At 51.1% G+C, this 14359-nt stretch overlaps 1 protein-coding gene across 1 annotated transcript; it reads right to left on the reverse strand.

Annotated features, from left to right (window-relative positions):
• Positions 1–4934: 4934 nt before the first annotated feature.
• SPDEF (SAM pointed domain containing ETS transcription factor) lies at positions 4935–13227 on the reverse strand. Its single transcript, XM_038379453.2, has 5 exons — positions 12740–13227; positions 9176–9373; positions 8906–8953; positions 7640–7780; positions 4935–6652 (listed from the first exon to the last, which is right to left on the reverse strand). The coding sequence occupies exons 1-5, from the start codon at positions 13203–13205 to the stop codon at positions 6474–6476; spliced, it is 1032 nt and encodes a 343-aa protein (XP_038235381.1). The 5' UTR covers positions 13206–13227; the 3' UTR covers positions 4935–6473.
• Positions 13228–14359: the final 1132 nt, after the last annotated feature.

A 14359-nucleotide genomic window follows, 5' to 3' on the forward strand; every position in this document is an offset into this window, starting at 1 on the left:
TTTTCCGCACTGCAGCTCCCGGTCCGGGGAACTTTGAGTTTGGAATGGCAGGAGAGGGACACTCAGGCTTTATTTTGTTTTTGCCAAGCTTAGAACAACTCTAACGCAGTGACTCCAGGGCCTTGGTCCAGCTGGGACAGAAGAAATAGCCCTTACATCAAGTGGGTGAAAGTTTTCACTGTAGGTAAAGAGATGGGAGTTGGCCATGTCCTTCATGGAAGGCATTGGAACTTCCCTCTGCTTTAGGGCGACGGGGATGGGAAACATGGAACTGAGTGTAAGGTGCAAAGGAGAAATCTCTTTTGTTGCTCCAGTGAAGTCAGCAGAGCCACATCCAAGAGGAATTTGGCCCATTCTCTTTAGAAAGACACGTGACCTGTCTCCTAAGCCAGCCAGCCTTGGCCAGCACAGCCAGCAATAACCAGAGATGGACACTTCTTCTCTCAGTAAAGATCCTTTGAAGGAGAGTTTCCCCTGATGCCAAGACTCCCTAAGGAGCAAGCAAGATCCAACCCAAACACTAGGGTAAATCACAACGTAAGAGTGCAGTCCTGCGAGATCCTGAGCACTCTGAATTCAGACCAGGCTTACCTGGAGTTTGGAGGCGCCTCTGCAGGAGTGGTCCCTACATTATTCAATAGCTTCCCGGAGTAGGTTGTAACCTAATAGGACTGAGCTGAGTCACTTTTAGGACAGGCTTCATGCACAGTTTAAGAATATTTAATCCGCCACATGGAGCAAGTCCTCTACTTCCTCCCCTTGACTGCTCCACTGAATGGTGTTAGCTCCTAAATCCATTGCCTTCTCAGTGGACAGTCTCCAGTCATCCAATCCATCACAGAGGCTCGGAAAGAGTTTTGCAGTGGGCAAATAAACCACTCCCAGGAGAATAATTCTATATTTAGATGGAGGGTTGTGGGATGGGCAGAGCACGCAGGGCAAAGCCTTTGTCCTGGCAAAAGAATGTCGCAAGCACTCCACCCTCCGCCTTTCCCCACAGGACCGAACCACCTCCAGAAAATAGCGGGGTTAAGAGAAGGCAAACCTGACCTATGAGGCTTTAAAATTGGAGGCTGCCCTTTTATGGCCGGCGGGAGCTTCAAGGACTCATATGGAAGGGCACAGAGTTTCCAGTGGTTGAGATAACGCCACTGTCTGTCTTTCTAGCTCTATACAGATCTCTCGGGGAGAGGACAGAAATGGGGGCATGGCCTTTGCTTAACGTTTCCCATTAGAGCCCTGGGGGTTTAGGGGGGCAATCTTGAGACTGTAATTAACAGTGTTACTGTGAGCAAAGCTACGCTAGGAGAAGGAGAGTGTGTATCCAGCACGCAAGGCTGCCTCTTCCATAAAGGAAAAAAAACAGGATAATACTTTAAAAATACAGTAATAAAGAAAAAGGATTTTTTATTCATGCACCGTGTGTTTTGCCTTGTTGTTGGGGGGTGTTAAGCACCACTGGGTCACCTCTTTAGGCAGTGTCTTTACCAGCTCCCTTAAAGGTACAGTAGTCCAGGGGGACAGGAGGTCTGATTGTGCAAAAGCAGCACCTAGGCGTGAGTGCACATTTTCACACAGCCTCATGCAAGAACGTGCCTCTTCTCTAGCAATAAGGGAAAGGGATGGGGGAAAGCCTAGGAGAATCTAGGGACCAAACTGGCATGTGATTATGGGTTCCCAACTTGAGACACCACCAAAGGTTGCAGGGCTGGGGTGACAGAGATGGCAGAAGGGCAGCTTTGTTTGCCTTTGACATTACGTTGCTATAGCAAAAATCAAGGTGGACAGCAGCAGCTGCTCCCTACACTTAGAGTTTGTTACTACTGCCCCGCAGCCTTCATACATACTCGCTCTTGGACCGTGCATGTTCCCTGCACACATATAGGGACGCGCACATACGTTCTCATACACAGAGGCAAGGAAACACTTACTTTGCACATATCCGCATACACCCTTTCCACTGCAAACTGAAAAAAAACAACAACCCCAAAACAGACGAGATCATTGTTCATTGTAATAGAGTGGAGGTTACTGGACCGATCCTCGGCTGGGGAGGGGTCTATTAGCCACTTGATTCACATCAATTTTCCCCCTCTTCATTACACACACAAATAATCACATGGCACAAATTTCACTGTTTTTCAGAAGACACAAAGCTGTCTTCCCTCCCCCCCCCACCCCCCGCAAGGCATCAGAACTTCAAGGCAATGAGATACAACATATGCTGGGAATCTAAGCACTTGAGCTCCTACTCTGACATGTAAACAATACAAAATGATCAGAAGGAAATACAAAGGCAGCAGCCAACACAGGCAGCTCTTTTAAGTTAAAAAAACAAAAACAAAATAAAACATGTATGTATATTTTTCTTTAAACTCTTACAAAGGATTTGACAGATAGCCTTGTCTCCCTTCTAAATGCTTCATTTGAACCTGGACCACAACATCTCATCAGCCAAAACCAAAAGAAAACAAATGAAAAAATTATAATATAAAAGATCAACATTACCAGGTAACCTGGCCTGTTATGAAATGTACAGTTTAAACAATCCTCTACCCTCTGTCCAAATTCTATTGTACTATAATCTTGTCATCTTCTGTTGATTTGTTTCCCTGTGGGAGTAAACTGCAGAAGTGTAAAAAAAAAAGAAAAAGAAAAAAGAAAAATCCCTTTAAAAACAGGTACAAGAATAAGGCAGCCAAGAAAGCCCTGTGCAGTGCTGGTGGGAAATGAGTGGACTGGGTCTCTGTCTAGTTCTTAGCAGACAGATGTCCATACGCCACATGAACAGCCATCACAACTGGTTCGTAGTTGGCAGTCTGAGCAGAAAGATTAAAGACTGACTGAGGCAGAGAGATCACATACAGGCTGAGCCAAAGTGCTGGCTATTTTGGGGGTGGAGGTTGTAATCCAAATCTTGATCTGAATTTTGCAAATGGCTCCATTCTTTATAATGCGCTGAATCAAAAAGCCCAGATTCAAACACCTTGGGGACTTTGAAATCTGGATCCAAAGTCTGCAGCCTTGAGCCCATATTGGATGGAGAATGACTTCCTTAGTCAACGCTAGAAGGGGGACTGCCAGATCAGGACTGAAGCTGGAAGTATGGTGGTAGGAAAGTTTGCCTTGTTGATACCCAGGCTATACTGTCAGTCTTCAGGATGTCTGCCCCAGCCCCTTTCAACACCAGTGAATTCCCTTAATCACCGGCCAAATTAAGGAGGCAGAATACAGCCTTAGTATAAAAACAAGCTGAACCTCTGGTCACCAAAAGCCAACCCAGTTGTCGTGCTGCCCACTCTACCCACCTTTGATTACTCTGTGCTCTGGGAGCAGTCTGGGTCTTTCTCCGGTCTTTGCTTGCCCAGGGTAGGCAGCAGATTTCTCACAAACAGGCTGGTGGTGTTACTAGGAAACTAATCGGCACAACTGGGGCATAAACGCCACAAGTCGTAGGGAGGAAGGGAACCCTGTTCAGTGGCCTTTATTTTGCCCCCAGTGGGACAGCACAGAAGGGATGCAAGATACACTGGTCCCACTCTGTTTGCAATCTACTCTTGTTTAGGAGATTGGCCAATGAGCAACCTGTCCAGCAGGCAAAGCAACATACTACACAGCCTGCTGACTCCATGCTTCTCAGAAGAGCTTTTTGGTGTTACCCTGCTGCTCAGCCAGATGGCCTTCTCATGCATCCAAGTGCCAGGGTGTCCCAGCTTTGGGTCAGCGTGAGCCCTGGCAGAAGGCTGCTGTGTATGATCCTATTGTCTTTCCTTTCAAATGAGCCTTTCTCACATCCTGCACATGGGTGACTTTGTCCTTTCACACACAATGACCGAAAATGGTCACTGCAGCCATTCAAGTGTACACCATAAACTGGCTAGTTCAATCATTTCAGATCCAAGTCGGGGGTCAGGGGTTTGGCCCAGTTAGGCAATCCCCAAGTTACAGCCCACCTCGTGATCAGCCATGTTTGTCTTTGGTTTACAGCTGGTGCTGCTTTTGCCAAAGGCAACGGGAGATGAACTGGAGTAGGTAGTAGCAGAACTTGACCCAAAACAACATTTGGGCCAGATTGTGATCTCATTTACACCAATGTAAATCCAGAATAACAGGGCTGAAGCTCAGAGAGTTAGTCCCGATTTATACCGGCCTAAGTAAATTCAGAATCTAGTTCTGAAGTATGAAAATGGTGCTAAAGAATAAGGCACCCAGAAAAAGGGAAGCAGCCCACTGCATGTCTCAGGGGGTCAGTTGGACACGATGAACTTGGCTGAGCGATTTTCCAGTGTAACGGGGCAAGGCCAGATGGCTATGGAAGGGTAGTAGGAGATAGATATATTAGCTCCAGGCTAAACAAATCCCTGGTACCAGGTTAAGTGAAATGGCAGCTGCTCCAGGTCAATTAAGACACCTGGGGCCAATTAAGAACTTTCCAGAAGGCAGGGAGAAGGCTAGGTTGATTGGGACACCTGAAGCCAATCAGGGTCTGGCTGAAACTAGTTAAAAGCCTCCCAGTCAGTCAGGTGGGTGGGCATGTCAGGAGCTGTGGGAGGAAGTTGTGCTGTTGGAGAGGCTGAGCAGTACACACCATATCAGGCACAAGGAAGGAGGCCCTGAGGTAAGGGTGAACGGGAGCTTGAGGAAGTGAGGGCTGCTGTGGGGGAAGTAGCCTAGGGAATTGTACAGGTCATATTTCTAAAAGGTCAGCTACCATAGCTGATACTATTAGGGTCCCTGGGCTGGAGCCCGGAGTAGAGGGTGGGCCCGGGCTCCCCCCTCCCACCTTTGCCCCCTGTTTAAGCACTGAGACTGGGAGACAACAGAGACTGTGCAAGGAAGGATAACTTCTCCTCACCTCCCTCGCTGGCTTATGATGAAAATGGCTCAGTAGAATGTGACCCTTGTCTCTAGAGAAAGAAGGGTTACGTGGAGGGTCACAGTGAGCCTCTAAGGCTAGCGAAATCCTCCAGGAAACGTGGGACCCACGGAGGCAAGGACAGAGCTTTGTCACACCAGATATAGCAAGGCACGTGCTTCAGAACTGCTTTTCCGTAAGGAAGAGAAGCAAGACGGTTGAGAGGTTCTTGGACACTCCAGCCAGTTATGCAGCTGCTACCCAGCATCACACGCTACTGACGATTCCACTGCTTCCTACTGCCGACCCACCTCCAAACGAGCCCATGAGGGAGGAGAATGCCTCAGCTGCAGCATCTCCAGCCAAAAACCCTCAGTTCTTCTGGCAGTCATCTACACCAGAGCATTGCTGCTCTCTGCCAGCTCGCAGAGTCCTTCCACATTGGGTATCCCTACACCACCACACAAGGCTGGGGAGTGTTGCCTAGTTGATCATATGCATACAGCAAGGGGTGGGGGGAGATTGACCAGCTACTTTTCTAGCTCAGAGAAGGATAGAAGATCACCCCTTTAAAGAACAGATTTCAGTTAGAGTATTAGTGAGGGAGTTGTCCCATTAAAGAAAGGCTCTGGCCTGGCTGACGGGGGTGGGGGATTACCTCTCCTCCCTGCCCAGAGAACGGCTTCAGACCAGGAAAAAGCAAGACCAGTAGAATTGCCATGACAATATCCTTGGGATATTTCAGGACAACTCAAGCTCCCCACCAGGAAGGGAAAAGCATTGACAAAGGGAGACTGAATCTGATTATCACTAGATGTTGTGCAGTATATGTGTGGGGTGGGTCTCTTATCAGTCTTCAGGGCACACAACCATCTCTAATTGATGGGATCAGGAATAAACTTCTCCTGCGGGCAAGTTACCCATCACTGCAGGGACACCTGCACTTTTCACTAAAGCAGGGGTGGCCAGCCAGTGTCAGAAACAAGGACCAGTGGTCTGATGCAGTATGACAACTCCTATGTTCCCACAGCGGGGACTTGTGGGCAGGACTCCTGGGTTCTTCCCCCCGCTGCTTTGCTGCGTGACCTCCAGCATGTCATAAATCTCTGCTAAGTGGCATCTGGCCTAGTGGTGCCTCTCAGACAGCCAAAGACTTGAAAAGCTGTGTGGGGAAATTTAACCTCATCCACAACAGTCAGACGTAACTTCTATTGGTTCGACGTTACTTGCAGGCAGCATCCCCTCAGCCCCTGCACCCCACCCAATTGTTATGCCCCCCTCTCACACACTTGATTCCCTCACACCGCAGCTTTAGAGGGAGAAGGGGGCTTTCTACACAAACTCATTGGCCCCAGAATTAAATGTATACACTCTATTTCACAGGCAGTCCATTGCTAGGCGGAGGTTCTTCCCCCCAACACACACGCTTTGTAGCCTGGGGGAGGTTGGAAGCTCTGAAGTTCATCCGGGAAGTTTGATGCATTTCCAGCCTCTTGCACAATCCTAGACTTCAGCTTTATTATCAAAGGTGGATCTCTTTTTGGAAGTGGGTGGGAGGTGCTGTGGTTACAGGGATCCCACCAGGAGGTCAGTCCGTTCCCCTGCTCCTGCCCCCTTCTCAGACGGGGTGTACAAACTGGTAGACCAGGCGCTGGGAGATGTCAGGTTTCCGGATGATCCCTTTCTTGTAATACTGCCGGATGGAGCGGCTCAGCTTGTCATAGTTCATGGCGGGCCGGTTCTTCCGGATTCCCCATAAACGAGCCACCTGGGCAGAGTCCTCGATCTTGAATATGCCTGAGAGAGGAACATGCAGAGAAAAGGGAGGCAATAATATAGGATGAGGACCCAGGGTCACTGAGAGACCGTATAATCTAGTGGGCAAAGCACAGGACTCGGGAAATTTGGGTTCTAGTCCCAGGTCTGACACAGCTCCACTGGGTGGACGCTGACAAGTGACTCCCACTCTCCGTTTGGCCGTTTCCCCTCTCACCCTTCATCTGCCTTGTAAAGTCTTTGGGGCAGGGACTCTGTGGGCACGTCTAAAACAGGCAGCGGCAGTGAACCTCTGAGCCCAGCTCAGCAAACTCAGGCTCACGGGGTTCATGCTAAGAACAGCTGGGAAGACGTTCAGCACTGGGCTTGGGGCAGGGGGCGTAAGCATCAGAGCCTAGGCTGCAACATCTATATAGCTACACATCTACAGCAGGGTGAGCCCCATGAGCGTACACCTGTCGACCCGAGCTCAGAGGCTTGCTGCCATGCGCTGGATAGACACAGCCGCAACGTGCAGAGCCTAGCACGCTCAGGCTTTGATCTAAGCGCTACAGAAATCTAGGATCAGGAGCCCAGTTTCACCAGGAAGGAAGTTTAGGGAATGGAAAATAGAGCTTTGGTTCCCACAAACCCACTGAGGGATGGAGTTTGGGAAAGATAATGGGAGACTCAGATTTGTGTCTATGGCAATGGGTACCTTAGTCATACAGACAGGGAGACACGCAAGCATACCGTCTGATTCTGATCTTGCTCACACCAGTGTAAACTGGGAGTCACTGGGCTTGATTTTCTAGGTGCAAAGAGAAGAGCAGGGCAGAAAATCTGGCCCTGTGGATTGGCAGAATGATGACAGCAGAAGCTGGCCCAGAGAGCTCTGTGATGGAGGACCTGCCTGGGTGAATATTTGTGCTATGAGACTCGACACTGTGGGAACTGGGGGGGACGGGGGTTGTGCCGCAGATACAAAAAGTGGCTTTGAGTTCCCCAGGAGGAGTCAGTGGCACCCACCTTTCTCCTTATTGAGCCAGCGAATGAACCGCCCATAGTGATGAGGCTTCAGCAAAAGCTCTTTGAGGAACTGCCAGAGATGGATGGGCTGCCCTGAGCAGGAGGAGTCCACCTCGCTATCCGTCCAGCTCTCGTCACCCACTGTGGCAGAAAGGAAGCACATGCCAGCTGTTAGTCAGTCGCTATCAGCAGAGGCGCAAGTGGCTCTGGAGACTGGCAACAGAGGGAGTCTTTCCCCATCAGCTTGCCCAGGTCATCGCGACTCATCAGTGGCCAGAAATTGCTGCCATCTGATGAGAGGAAGGGTGGTTCAGTGGGCAGGGCAATAGCCTGCAACTTGGGAATCTGAGGCTGAGTTCCCTACTCTGCCACAGACTCCCTGTGTGACCCTGGGCAAGTCACTTAGCCTTTCTGTGCCTCAGTTCCCCAGCTGTAACCTGGGGATAATAGCAGAGAAATTATCTGCCCTGCCTCCCAGAAGTGTTGTAAAGACTGAGTTTGTCAGACCTTTGGGGCAGGGACCATCTTTTTGTTCTGTATTTGTACAGCACCGAGCACAGCGAGGTGCTGATCCATGGCTGGGACTCCTGAGTGCTACAGTAATATTACATTAATAATAAATACACACCAGATTGTGAGGCACTCCAATATCAGGGATATGTAAGTATCTGGGATAGATCTGATAGTCATGTCCCCATTGGGCTTGTTATTAACCAGACTAATTTTTGACTAATTAACCAGGCTGTTATTGACTAATAAATAGTGTATTATAATTACCACTCTGAGAATTAATTATGATTAACATATTGGTCCTGATTAAGAGAGAAGCAACCCCTGAAATAACTGGGGACCCAGTCACTGAATCGTAAGAGGGAAACAGGTTCATTGACCCTCCTGCTACACCCCCAGCTTCCCTCCTACCCAGTGATGAGCTGCCAGAAGCTGAAGATCCGGTTCCTTCAATCACTGCAGGTCTTCGGCGGCACTTCGGCGGCAGGTTCTTCACTCGCTCCAGGTCTTTGGCGGCACTGAAGGGCCCACAGCTGAAATGCCACCGAAGGTGTGCAGTGCCGCCGGGTGAGTACAAATTCACAGGGGGAGCCGAGAGCTCAGGTGGGACAGGCAGGACAGGAGTTTGCCCACCCCTTTAACAACCGGTTCTCAACCAGCTGAAAAATTTAACAACCGGTTCGCGCGAACTGGCTCCAGCTCACCACTGCTCCTACCCCTCCTCACTTCCTGTCCTTGTCAAAGTTGGGAACTCACCACAGTATCGCACTTCTCCGGGTGTAGCCTTCTCCTTCATCCAGGCAGCTGGAAGAGAAGCACAGTCAGTGTCAGAGGGGGCGCAAGCGTCACGCGAGGGGAACAGAATCCACCCGCTACAAAGCTCACCATTCCCATGGGTAACACAGGGGAGATACACGAATGTCCCGAGGAAGCACGAATGAGTTCCGGCCAACTGGCCCCCAAGCTTTTCAGTTAAGGAAACTTTGCCACATTCATCCCACCTCCTCCAACTCCGCCTGCGTGTACCTGATTTCCAGATGTCCAGGTGAGCATGCAGCACGTCCCCACACACCAGGGAGCGCTGACGGAACTGCTCCTCTGACATGGCACACAGATCCTTTCCAGACAGGTCCTGGAAAGATTTCCCAATCTGGGGCAGTCGGTACTGGTGCTCGGTCCATAAGATCCACTTCTGGACGTTTCCTGGACTCCAGTCCACCGGATCTGTGGAAGAGAAACAAAACGCCCTAGTCCTGGTGAGTGGGGCCAGGGGACACTTCCCCTCCAGAGAACACTCAGCAAGGGTTACAACAACAACAGGGAACACAGCACCCCTCCCATGCTAAAAGAGAGGGGAGCTGTCTCAGCGTGGAGGAGCAGTACTCCCTGCCCATTCCCCCTCCTCCACGGCTGGGGCAAGGAAATTACCCCTCCAGTTTCAATCTACTTCAACCACTGGAAACGTGGATCTTTGATCCTTTCCTGGGTTCCCTGCCTCCTCCTTTGCCCATCCTCCTGGGAACCAGGTCCCCGGTCCCCTTCCTGCCAGGGGAATGCCCCACCTGCAGAAAGTCCCTGCCTTTACTGGGAGAGTATTCAACCCCAGTCAACAGATTTCAAAACCACAGGTCATAAGGGTGCGGGGCAGGGGAAGGGAGCATCAGAAGCACCCTTCACCTACAGCACAGGGGAGCCTCCCCAGTGCAGGCCCAGCCCAGCTGTAAGGAGCAAGTCTCTGCACCCAGCCCAGCGAGCGCACTTTCCAGTGAACAATCCAGTCAGGAGAATAAGACGGACCCGCATGCCCACGATGGAAGCAACAGCAGCATGACCTGTCTGAAGGGCTGGTTCTCCTAAAGGGGCATATTTGTCCTCCGCGTGTCAAATCACTTTGTTCCCCATCGCCACTGTTTGTGAAACAGTGACACCCTCTGGAAGAGCACCTGGCTAAGGGGTGCCCAGCAGGGCTGTGCACCCAGCCAGTGGCTACTGCATGCACACATGTAATAAGACAAATCAGCTTCCCACACGCCGCAAGATACAAGGTTTCAAAGGATGGAAATCAGCATAGCCACGCTGACTGCCAAAGGGACCAGTGGAAGAGCCGGTCCAATGTTCTTAATGCCTCAATGCAGTGGCTTCATAGATGCTTAAGAAACTCCACAGGATACAAAATATTTTAAATGCAGCGAGAAACCAGCCAGAGTTCTGCGGTGGTTCTGAGCTTCAAAGCCCAGAGAGTTTGGATCTGGGACTCCGGTTCAGGCCCTGATCCAGCATTAGAGGTAGAAACCCTGCAAGTTATTTTAGATGCCCCTCCCACAAAATATGAGGGATCCTCAAAGGGTGTAAATTCACACAGCTCCATTGATTTACACCAGCTAAGGAGCTGGCCAAAGTTCGTCATGCCAAAGGAACTCATCCTAGTAAACCAAATATACCTGCCCCCAGCTGGAGACTTTGCCACCTTTGCTCTCTGTCCCAGTGCACCTTGCAGAGTCCTTTACAATCAGTGCAAGGCAGGGGTTAAAATGCACAGTGTAGTTTTAATTATCTAGCTGGGACTCTCTATTTCTGGCTCCAGCCATTTCTCCTACAGGCCTCGGATCCCAAACCCTACCACTGACTGCACTGTCTGCTCCGGAGCTGGGACAACGAGGTGCTGTTTGCAGGGTCCCGAGCTCACTGCTAGGTTTGGCTCTTCAGAGAGGATGTGCAAGGTGCACTTTTGCACCATTGGAGCGAGAAGGCCACACTTTGACCCTGCTCCTGCTCCCACTGAATTCAGTGAGAAAATGCCCTTTGACTCGGACAGGAGCCAACTCAGGCTCCTTTGAAGATCAGATTGCTCATTCTGGTTCATACTAAATCCCATCATGACTGGTGTCAGATGGCTGCAACCCCGCGGTAGGCTGCTTGTAACTCAAAAGGTACTTCCACAGATATCTCATGCCATTGCATTTAAACACGTGCGCCAGATGATTTTAGAGAGAGGTACGAACCACAATGCAACGTTTGGCTCCAGATGCTCAACCCCCACGCCATAAATCAAGGGTATTTGCATGGGGGGGGGTTGTTCCCTTCCCACTGCGCCACTATTCCCTGGCATGACTTTTTTTTCCCCCATGGTGCATGTGGCACTTTAAAGTTTCACTATCACACCCCTGCAGCCCAATCCTGCTCCCTCTTGGTGTCACTGGCAGTTTTACCATTGATGTCAATGAAAAGCAGCCCCACCCCCACTCCCCAGAAGAATCACCTGAGAGGACAGTTCCACCACCAGCTCTCCCAAGTTCCCAAGTGGAAAATTAGCCAGGAAGAAAGAAGGAAACCCATCCGGCTGCTTCCTTCTTCACCTGCCGTCCACTTGCTTAACACACGTGACTTCAAAGACACTTTTCTCTCCTGGGGAAGAGATTTCCCCTGCAACTCAGTGAAATATATTTCACATTGTCATATACATGGGAGATGGGGAAAACCTTCTAGTCCCTATAAATCCAGCTGCCCCAGCCCCTGGGGAGACCAGAATGTTCTGCTTGTGGGAAGCATCTAGAAGACTGATTTAGGAAATATGAGGCCATGTCTACACTCTTGCTACTACAGCAGCTGGGCTATGGGGCTGCAGCACTGCAGTGTAGACACTTCCTATATCAACAGAAGGGGGGTTTCTGTTGATGTAGGTAATCCACCTTTCCAGTGGTCATCGGAAGAATCCTACACTGGGGGTTAAGTCGACCCAACTACAGTGCTCAGGGTGTGAAATTTTTACAGCCTTGAGCAATGCAGCTAAACTGACCTAAGTTTTAGGTGCAGACTGGGCCTCAGACTCTTCCACCCCCTGCCCTCACCTGTCTGAAAACGTTTGGCACTGCTGGGATCCAGATGTGCCAGATGCTGTCCTCTCAGGGCCTCGCGCACACCCCACTCACTCTATTGCAACCCAGCAGAACGGTTTGATTATTTAAATTCCTTTCAAATAAAAGGATCTGAACAGCAAAAAGGCTGTTTTTGCTTGGGCGAGTGTTGTGCCGGGGAAGTCCACAGAGGCCAGTGGGGGTGTCTTTCCTTCAGCATCCCCGGCCCCTGGAAACGTGACTCAGCCCTGTCCTGGAGGAATCCTCGCGAGGGGTGAGGAAGGAGCCTGGACCTCCATGGCCCAGTCAGTCTTTGACCTCTCTGCTGAGAGTGCCAACAAAGAGGACAATTAAGACCTGACCCAAAGCTCATTGAGGACAACAGAAAAACTCCCAGTGCCTTCAAAGGGCTTTGGGTCCAGCTGTTGATGCCGGCTGCGCTGTGGATACCAGTGTACACAGCACATCCCAGTGCTCTCTGGTAACTGTGGAGGGCCAGGAACTCTAGAGTCACTCCATGGACATCCTGGACCAAGAGCCACCGATGCCTTTCACCCACTGCCGAGCTGAATCCGAACCAGCAAGCGAGAGGTGACAAGCTCCACAGCTCAGTCTGGAGCCCCCTGAGCCTCTGTTCTCCCCACAACAAGGCACTGAGCTCTCCCTGGCCCCCTATTTCCCCACCCCATACACACACACGCAGCACAAAAATGGAGAGACAGAAGGGGGCACCCACCTGCTGCAATGTTGAGGAGCTTGCAAGCCGTCTCGATGTCCTTTAGCACTTCGCCCACCACCATGCTCTGCACCTGCTCCAGCGAGTGCTCCTCCAAGTGGAGGCTCTCCTGGTAATCCATGTCAGGGCTCAGCCCCAAGCCCTGGCTGTCAATGATGGGACACTGCTCTGGCTCCTTCTGCCCTTCGCCCCTGCCCCCTTGGCCGCTGCCCTGAGGAGTCTCCCCCAGACCCTTGGGCACCCAGCTGGTGTCCTCTGAGTAGAGCATATCAAAGTAGTGGAGGTAGAAAGTGGGCAGGGTCTGCTCGGGTGTGGCCGGGGGGCTGGGGCTGTCCAGGGAGCTCCAGCTCCGGGTATCGGGCTCTTGTGCGGCCGGGGGCTTCTCTAGGCTGGTCAGCAGAAGGGCATCCTGCAGGGCGATCCGGCCATGAGGCAGAGCGGTCAGCCCCTGGCCTGCGCTGCCCATCACTCTGCCTGGGTGCGTCTCCAAGTCTGTCAGCCACCAAAGGGTGGAGAGAGAAACAAACCAACAAGCACTAGTCAGAAAGGGCTGGGGCTTGATAATAATTCCTGCCTTTCTGCCCAGTGGTCAGGCACAAAGGGGGAAAGCTAAGCCTGTTAGTGGGAAAGAAGCCTCCAAAGAGCCACTCGACGCCCGAAGAGACCCCCAGATGAAAACAGGTTAAATAGCTCTTCGCGGGCCTGGGTGACTCCTTCACTTCTGGGTCATTTGGCAATCAGGGGGTAGAAGGGGAGTGGGGAAAAGCCAATCTGCCTGGAACGACCAGATTCCAAACGTGAAGGAGAGTCACCCTGACCAGGGTGGTAACTTTCTGGAGGTGGTAGGAAGGAAACTGGTGCAGGGTAAATAAACCCCTTCCCGCAGTTGGCTGGGGGTGGGTGAGCTGAAGCTTGTTTGAGACAATGAAGTCATCAGCCTTGCGTGGGGAACTGCGCATTCCTTGGGAAGAAAGGGACGCACAACCAGAGACGGGAGTATGCCTGAGGAATCTGGCTTCTGAGCACCCTGACTTGGATTGGGAGAGCATCTCTGGCAAGAACCTGAGCACAGTGGTCACAGCCATTCAGTGCAGGGCAGGAGAGATGCTGCTTGTGGCAGGGTTAGACAGAGCCCTGCATTTCAGGCAGAACATTCCCCCTCACCGCATCTGCTCCAGGCTGGGCCTCCGAGCATCTATCAGTTAAAATAACTGAGACAAGGCCCATCCGAGTGGGGCAGGGACCACCTTTTTGTTCTGTTTGTACAGCGCCTAGCGCAGTGGGGTCTTGGTCTGGGACTAGGAGTCAAAGGCACTGCAATAATACAAATCAACAAGCATCATCATAAATAAATAAATAATAAAAAATTACCCTAGTGTAAGCAAAGGAGCAGCCCTTTACACAGGCTTCACGTCCCCCACACACCCAGGGCACATCTATACTAAGCGAGGGCTGCTGGACTCCACGAAACAGTTGGTTCTCTCTTGACTTTGCTATGGCTCAGAGCCTCGTAAAGCCCCTCACATGGCTGCTGGGTAGATTTGAAGCATTGCAAGGGATTCCAAATCCTGGCTTGCTGCAATATCTTTTCACCTAGGGCCAGGTTTACAAGGGGGTTTA

The sequence above is a fragment of the Dermochelys coriacea genome, chromosome 21 (genome assembly GCF_009764565.3).
Source record: "Dermochelys coriacea isolate rDerCor1 chromosome 21, rDerCor1.pri.v4, whole genome shotgun sequence".
NCBI classification, from domain to species: Eukaryota; Metazoa; Chordata; order Testudines; family Dermochelyidae; genus Dermochelys; species Dermochelys coriacea.